Here is a 13,131-nt window from a genome sequence, read left to right on the forward strand (position 1 = left end):
ATTTTGACCCTAGAGCATATCACAAAAGGTACAATTCTAATGGACTATTTGCTTTTAGTTGATCTCAACAGGAGCCTAAAATGCCTAAGAAGTGGATCAATCAGATAATGCGAAAGTTTAGGACAGTAAATTTCAAACTACTACTTTCACTATGGTGTGTTTACCATTTGTGATTGGATCTAATACTTCCAAAATTCTTAAGTCTGATTTGCTCTTTTAGAGAATTGAGCTAATCTTCCTTTCTACTTCTAATAAAACATGCCAGGCAAATGTCCATGGCAAGTTACAGATGTAAACTTGGTACCATTCTCATTCAGATCAGATGTCAGGGTAGACAACAGAGATTTTCCATGGCCTGGTTGGCTGCCCTTAGCCCAGAAGCACTTTTTTTCTACTCTGAATTTCACAATAAAGTATAGCAACATGTTACAGCTCCTGCTAAAAATGTAAACAGGAGATTAAAGTTGTCAGACACAAGAGCGTGTCCAACTGTTGCCCAGAGGATATTCACACTTAAATTTGTACTCATTTATATTTTACAATTTTTGAAATAGTATAAAAATCACAATTACTTCAGATAAAAATATTTCGATAGCAGGGCTATAATATACACCTTTAGGTTAAAAAGCAGGCAATTTAAAATATAAAAATGCAAGAGTGAGGAGAGGCAAAGAAAGCAGGGGCGATAGCAACAGAGTAGTTTTGGGATCCCATCACAAAAACAGTCAGAGCAACCAGGATAGCAAAAGAACACATTCATAGGCAATCTTTACCAAAAACCAGGTGGAGAAAACCGTCCCCTGTAACTCTAGAACACTAATGGGCAGGGCCAAACTACGGTTGCAGCTAGAAAAGGCAGAGGGTAGAGAGTAGAGGTTGTGTGTGTGTGTGTGTGTGTGTGTGTGTGTGAGAGAGAGAGAGAGAGAGAGAGAGAGAGAGAGAGAGAGAGAGAGCGCGAGCGAGAGAGAGAGCGAGAGCGAGCACGCAACTGCGCACACGTCCGGGCAGAAGTAGAGATTAGAAAATGAGGACTTGTGAGGGTCACAAGCTCCAAAGAACCCAGAAATCACCACCAAGTCATCACCCAAAGAAAGGAGTCCCACTAGAGTAACTGTGAACCTAAGAACCACAGTGGGAACTTGGAGGAGGCCTGGTAAGGGTCCCTATTGCCAAGGAATGCAAGGGAAGCTCTCATCCAGGACCTTAAAGCTCCCAGAAACATCCAATGGAAGCTCCTTTGCAAAAGGACAGACCCTGCACTGAGAGGTAGAGCACAATATGTATGTTGATAGCCAGCTAGCAAGGTAAGGCTGACAACAGCTAGGCCAGGCTGACCAAGTTTAGTAACATTGCTGAGATAACTAGATATCACGTGCCACCTGGTCTGCTGCAACAGGAAGTACATTGTATGTCTAATGGAGAAGTCTTTTTGCCAAAATTATTTTGCCAAATTGCAATTAGCCAAATGTGGGAAATCCTACAGGATAAATAAACTGGTCTCTTCAACAAATAAATGGCATGATGATGGAAGACGATGGGAAAGCAAATAATAAAAAGATCTAAAGACACAGCAACCATGGCCGGTCGTGGTGGCTCACTCCTGTAATCCTAGCACTCTGGGAGGCCCAGGCCGGTGGATTGCTCAAGGTCAGGAGTTCGAAACCAGCCTGAGCAAGAGCGACCCCGTCTCTACTATAAAGAAATTAATTGGCCAACTAATATATATAGAAAAAACTAGCCGGGCACAGTGGTGCATGCCTGTAGTCCCAGCTACTCGGGAGGCTGAGGCAGAAGGACTGCTTGAGCCCAGGAGATTGAGGTTGCTGTGAGCTAGGTTGATGCCACGGCACTCACTCTAGCCTGGGCAACAAAGCGAGACTCTGTCTCAAAAATAAATAAATAAATAAAGACATAACAACCAAATGAAACGTGGATTTTGTTTGGATCCTGATTTGAAATCACCAACTCTTTAAAAAATTTTTTTTGAAATAATCAGGGGCAATAGAATATGGACTGGGGATTACGATATATAAAGAAATCACCATTAATTTCGTCACTGTGATAATGGTATTGTGGCATGTTAAAAAAAAGTTTCTAATCTGTTAAAGATACTTGAAGTATGTACCAGTGAAATAATATGTCTAGGATTTATTTTAAAATTTTCCTCACATAGAAAAAAAGTAGCATAGATGAAATAAGCATGGCAAAATCTTATAATTATTAACAATGGGAGTTCATTAGAGTCTTTTTTTTTCTGTTTTTGCATGATTCAAATTTTTCAAAATAAAAAGTAAAAAAAGTCTATTACACAATTAAAAAATATCCAATTGTTATAAGAAAACCTTATAAAACAAAAGAAACAAAGAGCAGTAGGAGTTATTTTAAATGCCTCTAAAGAATTCTTCGATCTTTTTTTCTGGGGTAACTGTCATGTACTTTATGTTAGCCTATTAATAGAAAGACAAAACTAAAGTTTGCCATCGTTTAAAAATGTCTTTGTAAAAAATAAGTTTTTGTGAATTTATGCCAATTTAAAACATTCTCGAAGGGAGCACTGTCTCTAGCATAGATTTCTATGGCCAGGTGTCCATGTCTGGTATCATTCTTTTGAACATTCTCCCCTGCTGCTCCAATGGGAGACAAACCAAGCCTGTTAAATTATTACCTAGGAAAGTTTTGGCAATTTCCCATTCAGTCACATTTTCCAGTCATTTTGCTCTCGTGTTTACAGACCTGGTTGTTCACTCTTAGCCAATGTCCAGGAGGGACTTGGCTTCAGGCAATCTTTTTTTTTTTTTGTTCAATTTTGACATCTCTATGTGTTAGCTATTATACGTTATCATCACAGCCTATTTTTTTCTGACTCCTATTACCCAGGAGACAATTCCAGAATGAACTTGGACTAGAATTTTATATAGCATGCTGAGTGTCCTAAAGGTTTGGGTGTTTGTTTTTATAATTTGTAAAGGTCCCTTTCCTTTTCCACACAATGTATTATCCGAGTGGTTCAAGTGCCCTGCATGTATTTCTACAATTTTCTTAGCCACGGGCAATTACTGTAATGAGAAGTAAATACCTCATCTTAGTTGGTAGGTTAAAACGTGGTGCAGGTCAAAGATGCCTCCTCCTTTGGTTTTTGAACACATGTCAGCTCTTTCTCTGGGTTCTAATATTTCTCTGCTGTCTCTGTTTACAAATGTAAACACTATGTCATTTCCCTAAGTGACTGAATTACCCTGAAACTATCTAAAAATAATTTCAAACATGTAAATGATTTGGAAACCAGAGGCAGTAATATTGAACCCATTCATCATAGGACAGTAGGAGGCAGAATAGTGAAGGAAGACTTTATTTCCAAATACATATATACTGGTACATTCACTGATGTAAGAGTGAGAACTACTTCCTATTCTATTAAGGACTTGCTAAAGTGACCAAGAACTCTATCAGTTTTCTCTCTTCACTATGGAGGTAAAAATACTTGTCACAGCTTTTGCAAATGATATAAAAGGTGATTAGATTAGCATTTGTGAACCGGTTTGAGCTCTTTGGTAGAAGGATACCAGGTACATAGTCAGCAAGATAGAAAATTGTATGTTCGGGTGAGTAATTATGGAGAGCTATATATTTCTCAAATGCAGGGTTAAACCTCTTTGAACATCAGGTATTAGAATAAGTGGTAAGAAGGCATCTGAGTTTTATCTACTCCTGACTTAAAAGCCTGGAGTTCCTTAAGGTACTTTTGCTGACATTAACACATGCATATGAAATATGATAAGTCCTTCTTTGGTCAAAAATAGAATAAGCACATAGTTTCTAAGATTAGCTAATAGGAAAGCAAAACCACCTAAAATTCTAAATTGATGGCATTTACAGACATTCTTGAAGATAATCAGCAGTAGATAGAAACTGGGAGAATCTATGGGCACAGAGGAGAGATGAACAGGAATGATGAAAGGACAGCACAAATAGGAAGTTTCAAAGGTGAGACTGAAAGAGGAAATGACTCAGCCATAGTTTACAGACACGAGTTCCAATCAGGTGAGTTGTAGGTGATAATGTGATTTGGGAAAGCTCAATACCTACAGAGTACAAGATTCTAGAAGCTCACTGCAATGTTCTCAGGAGTCATGGATACAAAGCACAACATAATTTATGAAACATTCTCCCAACAAAGAAGAAAAATCTTGGTGTCTTTTACTTTAAAACTCAGCAGTTTCATTCATTGAACCTTAAGAGACAGCTGGTATAATGACAACAAAAACCAACAAAAACAACTGAATTGAAAGGACAATATTCATATTAGTCTAGTCTAAATTTAAGTTATTAATCAAATATTTATTGGGGGTCCACCCTTTCCTTGAAATTGGGGGTACAGTTTCAAACAACAGAGTCATGGGCTCTGCCCCTCTGTGAAGCTGCAATCCTGCATATAAATGACTCTATGGTCTAGAAAAAACATAGCCAAGGATAAAACCATAGTTAAAGTGAATGTAAACATGTTTAACTGCAATTCTTGAAATAAGGAGCATACTTGAAATTTAATTTTTTTTTTCTTTTTTGAGACAGAGTCTCACTCTGTTGCCTGGGCTAGAGTGCCATGGCGTCAGCCTAGCTCACAGCAACCTCAAACTCCTGGGCTCAAGTGATCCTTCTGTCTCAGCCTCCCTAGTAGCTGGGATACAGGCATGCGCCACCATGCCCAGCTAATTTTTTCTATATATATTTTTAGTTGGCCAATTAATTTCTTTCTATTTTTGGTAGAGACGGGGTCTCACTCTTACTCAGGCTGGTTTCCAAATCCTGACCTTGAGTGATCCTCTCGACTCGGCCTCCCAGAGTGCTAGGATTACAGGCGTGAGCCACCACGCCGCCGGCCCTACTTGAAATTTAAAAAGGTAGTTTTAAGACAGATCTGGACAAGACACTGAGGAAGCCAGAGTGGTTGGTGCTAATTTGCTTAACCTAGACTAGAAACTCAGTGAGGGCAGAGATTATGTCCGTTTGGTTCACAGTAGATCACCAGGGACTAGCAGAGTATCTGAAAAATAGTAGCCAATCAAGAAATTTTTAAAAAATACGTGAGCAAAGCAAAAACTTATGCGCAAATCTTGCTTTCATAGTGTTCAGTATGAGTGTTATTAACCAAACCAATATAAAGATGATTTAAATATAGTGTAATAAGTATTAAAAAGATAAATATGGGATGCTACTAGACTAGAACAGGATGTCTAATTCAGGGATCTAGAAGGCTTCCTGGACAAGCTAATGCTTGAGCTGAGTTTTGAAGGAAGAAGGGAAGGACGGACAATGGAGCATAACATGTGTTAAATCATTATAGTATCAAACAGCACACATTTGAGGGACCAAAAACAGGATAGTTTGACTGGAGAGAAGAATGGGGTGGCATGATGGTGTGATAGGATGCATGTAGAATTTGAAGCATCTTTACAAGCTAAAATTTTGGCTTTATTCTAAATTTAGAGATTGCTAAAATATTTTAAGAAGAGGAAGAACATGCGATAGGATGTTACTGAGAAAGGAACTGGATATGGAGGGTGAGTCAAAGGTACCAGAATGACTGCTAGGCTTCAGGTTTGTAGAACCACTTAATGAGGTAGTAACGGTATTAAAAAGAGAAGCAGAGGTTTTGTTTCTGTTTTGAGGATAGGTGGGGAAGAAAAAAGGTTTATAAATCAAGTCTTTCCTTGAGCTTGAGGTACCAGTGGCAAATGTAAGTGTGCATGTTTCTTTTTTCCTTTTTTTTTTTTAAGAGACAGGGTTCTCATTCTGCCACTCAGCCTAGAGTGTAGTAGCTGTCATGACTCTCACTGCAGCTTCAAACTCTTGTCCTCAAGCAATCCTCCTGCCCCAGCCTCCTGAGTAGCTAGGACTACGGCATGCACTTCTCTGCCTGGCTAACTTGTAATTTTTTTGTAGAGATGGGGGTCTTGCTATGTTGCCCAGGCTAATCTCAAACTCCTGGCCTCAAGCCATCCTCCTGCCTCAGCCTCCCAAAGTGCTGAGATTACAGGTGTGAGCCACCACATCAGGCTGTTCTTCTCATTTTGATGCTATCATCATGCAGGCCAACCACAACTTCTCACAAATGTTTCTTAGTGGATATGTAACGGGTCTTGAGCAAGTCCCCCCGAAAGGAATAAGATGAATAAACAGGTTATATGTTGATCAACACATCTTTAAAATGGAGAAATAGTACTTTAATAATATGGAGAAATAGTTCTTAGTAGTAGTACTGTGACTAAGACCTCATTTCATATAGAAATAAAACATGGCAGCATGGGTAACAAGACCAATTGGCTTTCCATTAAAGTATAATAACAGTAGAGCAGACATGATAAAGTAACATGTACTACTTTATCTCTTTGCAATTATATCCGGAGTGATCGGTAGCTATTACTCTATAGTGAAAATTTTATTAGCTTTTGCAGTGGAGAAGAAAAAAAAAGTAATGCAACCAATTTTATATGCAATGTTCCTGTATAACTGTAATTACTGAACCTCTTTTCCTTATGTTGTTAAATATTATTTTTGTCCTATTTTTCAACCGAATGCTTATTACCGATAGTTATATTAACTTTTAGAAATTTACTAGTGTATTAGGATATTTCCTGGGAAACTAAGCACATAAAAATACTCACTTAAAAGTGTACTTGAAAGATTAACCTTGTCTTCTAATATGTATGTTATATTCACTTAAACAACATTTAAAGACCCAGGAAAACATCTTTAGCCGTTCATTTAGGTTTTTAAATTGTATTCGCAATGCTTTTATTTTCTATTTCGATCAAAATATACTGTCATTAATGACAGTATCTGTGAGCTCATTCACATTTCAAATGTCAAGCTGTTAGTCTAGTCAGTCTCCTTCAAAATTACCTTTTTCCTTTTGCCCACCATCGTCAAGACCTAAAGGATTTCACTACCTTCTCTTCTCCCGCCCCCCCAAGAATGAAAACCATCGCGTCTGCTCCTCTCCAACCCTCCAAAACACTACCCATCCCAGAATAGGAAAGAAGAGGGGACACAAATTGGAACAAGTTACGACGGGCGACCGGGCGCACAGAAATGGGACCAAAGTCTGGTCTCGACACGGAGACGAGGAAGGACCTGGGCTATCTGCCAACAGGGAACGTCTCTCAAATCCCAGAAACTGGTGCTAAGAAGCCACAGATAGAGCGAGGGACGGACAGAGGAAGAGGGCCGACCCTTTGGGACTGCCTGAAACACGCAAAGAATGCGAAAAAAACGTCAGGAATTCGGGACGGGCTGCGGCCAGCCAGGGCGACAGCCCAGCTCGGAAAGCAGGCACACCGATGAGACCCTCTGGTGGGAAACAGCGCCAGGGCTCTGCCTGTGCGAAGGAAACTGATGACCAAGAAGCCCAGGGCCGACTCACTCCCAAAAGCAGGAGTCCGAGCCCCAACGTCCAGTAACCGCCGCCAGACTCCCGGACCCGGTCTGAGGGCGGGCCTAGGGGCGGAGCCTGAGTTCCTCCCCGCCCTCTAACGGCGACCCGGAGTGTGTTCTCAGTACGCTTGCGTAGGGTGAGGCCGGACTCTATTTGGCTATTAGGCATGCGGCGGCAGCGGCGTTCTCTACCCGGCATGCTGTGCGGCGGCGGCGGCCCTACGTCTATCCCCTTCCCAACCCTGCCCCCTCTTCCCCTCCCGCTGCGGCCCCCCCCTCCCCTAAAGTGAGTGAGTGAGACGGGCAGATGGAGGAGGGATTGTAATGGCGGCGACCGGCAGCTCCCTGCTCTGACCCACGGCAGGCACACAGCAGCGACCCCCTCCCCGCCCCTCTCTCGGCCGGCCTCCACCCCGCCGCCAGCGCGGGGCCACCCTCTCCAGCCCTTCCCCCGGCTGTCGGCGTCTCGCCCTGCGCCCCGGCCGGGGCCCCACACACAATGGACGAGCTTGCCGGAGGCGGTGGTGGCGGCCCCGGGATGGCGGCCCCTCCCCGGCAGCCGCAGGGACCGGCGGGGAACCTGAGCCTTTCGCCAGGGGGGAATGGAGCGGCGGGCGGCGGGGGTCCCCCGGCCTCCGAGGGAGCGGGTCCCGCGGCAGGCCCCGAGCTGTCCCGGCCGCAGCAGTACACTATACCAGGGATACTGCACTACATCCAGCACGAGTGGGCTCGGTTCGAGATGGAGCGGGCGCACTGGGAGGTGGAGCGGGCCGAACTGCAGGTACCTCGCTGGGGTCGGTGTGCGGGACGGCTGCGGCGGCTGGGTTCCCGGCCGGGGGGGTGGGGCCGGGACTCCCGTGAGCTGGAGCCTGCGCCTTGGGTGGCCGAGAGGAACCTACCTGTGCTGCTCCGGGCTGATGGTCCTGGCAGCGGCTTTTTCTGGAGCCCCCCTCCCCCTTTCCCGCTGAATCTTGCTCCCCTACCCTCTCCTAGCTACGCGGTGCGGGCTTCCTCGGGGCAGCCATTTTGGCTTTTAGCATGGCGTCTGCGGGGGCTCCTCCGGAGGCGGCCTTCCCGGGCCTCCGGGACTTAGGGCCGAGCACCTCTCTGTGGGAGAGTCCGGTTTGGGGCTGTTGGGCACAGAGTTTGCTTTTGTTTGCTCCTCTTTAGATGAAGAACCTGAGGAGAGGAACTGGGATGGGCATCTCACCACCTTTCCCGGACCACCCCCCCTTTCCTATTTGGCATGTCTGCCCCCCTCCCTCCGATTTGGTACGCACTTGCCCCTTGACAGCCACGCTGCTTTCCAGGGCTGCTACCAAGCACAATGGCTTGCCGCTGACCGGTGAAGTTTTCGTTTCCCACCATCAACTTTAAGTACCTTCTTACCTGAGATGCTGCCTTACTCGGATTCTCTAGTTATTCCCTAGTTAGTGACTCATCAACGCTTTCAACACTGAATTTTTCTTTTAGAGTACCCGTCAGTAGACCTCTCCCTAGCTCTACAAATCCCCTTCTTTACTCGTAAAACGCCAGACCACACTGTCTCTGAGAAAAGATTTAATGTTAGGTTGAAGTAAAACGTACTTGGCTCACGTTACTAACTCATGCAGAAGCAAAGTTAAATGTCCTGGGGACCCTTCATAGTTGAGCCTGACTTCGTTTCTCATAATGTGAGCCCTTGCTAAGGCTACCTCACTTAACTTTCGAAAGACTTTGTTAGTTTATGGCTCTTATCTTGGACTTCAAGCTTTCTCCATTTTTTTTGGGAAAAGAGTATTATGATTAACTTTTGGGGTATTTGTGTTTATTTTTAAATTCCTTTCCAGGGCCAGTTTAGGCTTAGTAGAAGAAAGCGTGCATCTAAATAGTTTTGCACCTGTTCTTCAAACTGTTGTTACTATTTGGGATGTAAGCAGTATTCGCCGTCATAGATGTCGGATGCCTGTGGTGAATAGTTTGGAAAAATAGTGTGTTGAAAGAAAGAAGATTGGATTATCGTAGAGAGGGTGTCCTCAAACAAATTGAGTCTCTCTTTTTGGGGGGTGGGGACAGAGTCTCACTCTGTTGCCCCGGCTAGAGTGCCTTGACGTCAGCCTAGCTCACAGCACCCTCAAAATCCCGGGCTCAGGCGATCCTCCTGCCTCAGCCTCTCAAGTAGCTGGGACTACAGGCATGCGTCACCATGCCCGGCTAATTTTTTCTATATATTTTAAGTTGTCCAGTTAATTTCTTTCGATTTTTTTTTTTTTTTTAAGTAGAGACGGGGTCTCGCTCTTGCTCAGGCTGGTCTCCAATTCCTGAGCTCAAAGGATCAGCCCGCCTCGGCCTCCCCGAGTGCTAGGATTACAAACGTGAGCCACCGGGCCCGCCCCAAATTGAGTCTCTTTAGTTTGTTTTTTTTTTTTTTTTTTTTTTTTGAGACAGAGTCTCGCTTTGTTGCCCAGGCTAGAGTGAGTGCCATGGCGTCAGCCTAGCTCACAGCAACCTCAAACTCCTGGGCCCAAGTGATCCTCCTGCCTCAGCCTCCCGGGTAGCTGGGACTACAGGCATGCACCACCATGCCCGGCTAATTTTTTTATATATGTATCAGTTGGCCAATTAATTTCTTTCTATTTATAGTAGAGACGGGGTCTCGCTCTTGCTCAGGCTGGTTTTGAACTCCTGACCTTGAGCAATCCGCCCGCCTCGGCCTCCCAAGAGCTAGGATTACAGATTTAGTTTGGTTTTGAACTAGTAAAACTTTTATTTGACTCGATGAAGTGGGCGAAGTTCAACTTTAAAAAGTAAAACTACTTATATATTTTGACACTTTATGAAGTCAAAAGATTATAACACCTGTTAGTTAATTCAGCGTTTTAGAATTGTCCTTTGATATACTATTGGGCTTTTAAAAAACTTTAAAATTTAAAAAAATAACTTTTGAAAAGCTTAAGTCAGAATTGTCTGTTTCTTTTAACTTGTGTACAGTCTGCTTTAAAATACTTGGGACTTACAGAGTTCTGTTGGTATACAACTTATCTGCTACAACATGCTGCAAATTTAATTATCTGTGTGAGCCAAGTTAGTAAAGCATTTATTTTTTAAAAATTGCATTGACAAATGCATTAAGGTTTGAGCCCACTAAATAATACTTCACCATTCCCTGTTAAAGTTTTTTGACCTTTGTACCGTGGTGTGCAAGTTTGGGATTTAACACTTTTCAATAAGCTTTAACAATGTAGCTGAGAAAATGTGTTACTGTGTCTGAATTAATAAAACCTATTTGTTAATGAAGCCCATATTGCCTGCGCTAGCCCTTGCTTTCACTTCCAATTCTCTCCTTAACAGGAACAGAAAAGTCCTTTAAGGAAGATTCCTTTTGCTTGCTTGTTTTCAGTTGATAAATTGGCAGAGTAGTTCAATTAATAATATAGCCATTCTATGTTTGTTTGGGTGTTTTGGAGAAATTCTACAGTGTTTTTGGACTCTTAATTTTTTATAGGGATTTTCATTATTTCATACTGATTCTTTTGGAATAAAACATTCATGTTTGTGTTTGGGTTTTTTTGTGCTATACATCTCTTTAAAATATTTTATTGAGTTAATAGGGTTTCATGTTTGCTTCTGGAATATTGAGTTTGCTTTAAGTACCTTCAGTCTTTAGTAAGACTGCTTGTGAGATACATATTTTAAAATGTATGTGTTGAATAAAAATTTTATGGAAGAGTTTCAGTGAATTATCCATGGATTTTACATGTAAACTTATTCCTAAGAAAGATAACATAGAAATAGGACAAGTTACTTATTCTTATATATAGCACTGGATACACTGTTCATCTACACATATTTTTGAAGTGTTCATTATTGAAATTATTCAAAAATTGAAATTTTTGAATAATTTCAATAATGAACATGAAGAGATTACAATATACCTGATTTTGTTGTAAAATGTTAATATGGAATCATTTTCTCTGGCTCTGGAAAAGATACTAATATGGAACTTTGCTGGGTGATTCTATTCTATGAAAAAGAATAGAAGACTTTTAAAGTAGGGGTCTGTCTTAGAAACTCCCAGCTAAAGTAAAAGATCTTGTTTTAAAGCTCTTTTATGTCTGTGACGACTCCTTTCCCTTGGACTCAGGTAAAGCATTGTTATTAAGGTTCTAGGACAAGGGTTTCTAAATAGGAGTGCCTGTCAGAATCACTTGTGAAACTTTAAAAAATGTACAGGCCTGTTATCCTCTAGAGATTCTGGATTGATTTGTTCTAGGGCTTGAAAAAAAATGGACTATCTGTGGGATTCTGGTAATTCATGTTATATAAAAATTATAACTGCCATTTAATCAGTACTATAAACTTATGAAGTAGGTATTCCTATTTTAACAGTTGAGACTAGATAGGTTAAATAACTTTGCCAAGGTTACCCAGCTGTAAAGTATTGCAGCTGAGATTTGAACCCAGATCTGTCTGATTCCAAAGCCAGTGTATGGTCTTATCACCACTCTTATAGGCACCAGGTAAACTGTTGTCTTATCATTTTTTTTTTTTATAGATATGGAATCTGACATAGTTTGTCTAGCATTGTGTGGCACATACCACTTGAATGCATTTCAGTAAAGCTTTATTGAGTTTTCATGATGTGGCAGGCCTACTTTACATGTTAATATATTGCAAATATATCATGATATTTTTTTCTGTAGTTCTTGGTATTTAATAAATATACTTTATTTATATATGATGGTAAACTTTATCATATAAATATACTTTATATGGTATAAATGGTATATCGTACACCATTAAATGGTATAAATATACTTTATATATTATAGTATATCCAAAATGCTTGTCTGCCAACTCTAAGAATATGACACAGTTAATACATAGAAAATGTAGTCCTGGAGCTTACATTCTAAAACTACTGATTCTCCAGCAAAAGTAAAAAATTTGTTAGCACACTCTGGCATACAGATTGGTCATAACATGACAGATGTTGCTGCCTAAATGTCCTTAAGTTAATAGTAGATATTTTGCTTAGACATAAATTGAGTTTTTCATTTTTAAGGGGAGAAAACTTGAACTGTTTCCCTTGCACTTTATATCATCAAGGTTTTCAAAGGCTGATCTAGAATAGTGATTTTCGAATCCTGGTGCATTTCCCATGACAAGATTTTTATGAATTTGCTATGAAATTACAAAACAAGTCAGAACAATGTACTGTTTTTCATAAAGGTGCTGTCTTTATTCTGGGATTTTTAGTCTTCATACATTTTTGGTGTTATGCAGTTTCCTATTTCAAATGATAATACAGTTAAAATTTTTTGATAGAATTAAGAGTTCACAACCTTATGTCACTTTCCATCTTGCTGTTTGAATCCCTTAAAAACAAAAGTTTGGGGACCACTGATCTCTAAAACATTCTCTTTATTCTCCTCTATTTACTCATTAACTCCAGTCTATAGTCTGCCTTTTTGCTCTATTCTCTCTTTACTCTCTTCTGAACTTTGTAAAACCCTATTTTTTCTGTTAATAGTGACTTTCAAATTGCCAAATACTGTGGTCTTACAGACCGTATATATGTACTGAACCAACACTTTGTGCTGTTGACTAATTCTTCCTCAAAATTCTTTCCTTTTGCTTTCACTCTCTTTTCCCTTATCACTTTTATGTTTCTTTTCCTTTGTTCCCAGTTGTTGTTACTTGGAGTTCTTGTTCTCTTTT

The 13,131-nt window shown here is 41.1% G+C and overlaps 2 protein-coding genes across 8 annotated transcripts in view; one reads left to right on the forward strand and one right to left on the reverse strand.

Moving 5' to 3' along the window:
* The window catches only part of AP4S1 (adaptor related protein complex 4 subunit sigma 1), a 49,509-nt gene extending 40,869 nt beyond the window's left edge, over positions 1-8,640 (reverse strand). The window contains exon 1 of one of the 4 annotated variants that reach the window (XM_076004135.1): positions 8,331-8,640. The gene's annotated coding sequence lies outside the window, so the exon portion shown is untranslated. Of the gene's footprint in view, positions 1-7,420; positions 7,535-8,126; positions 8,293-8,330 lie in introns of those variants that run through there. The other 3 variants (XM_076004138.1, XM_076004137.1, XM_076004136.1) reach the window with 3 other exon arrangements.
* The window catches only part of STRN3 (striatin 3), a 108,762-nt gene continuing 103,324 nt past the window's right edge, over positions 7,694-13,131 (forward strand). Inside the window, exon 1 of one of the 4 annotated variants that reach the window (XM_012773458.2) lies at positions 7,694-8,212. In XM_012773458.2, the coding sequence (XP_012628912.1) occupies positions 7,931-8,212 (282 nt within the window). In that variant the 5' untranslated portion in view covers positions 7,694-7,930. The remainder of the gene's footprint in view (positions 8,213-13,131) is intronic. The other 3 variants (XM_012773456.2, XM_012773457.2, XM_012773461.2) reach the window with 3 other exon arrangements.

This window comes from Microcebus murinus, chromosome 6 (assembly GCF_040939455.1).
Source record: "Microcebus murinus isolate Inina chromosome 6, M.murinus_Inina_mat1.0, whole genome shotgun sequence".
Lineage (NCBI taxonomy): Eukaryota > Metazoa > Chordata > Mammalia > Primates > Cheirogaleidae > Microcebus > Microcebus murinus.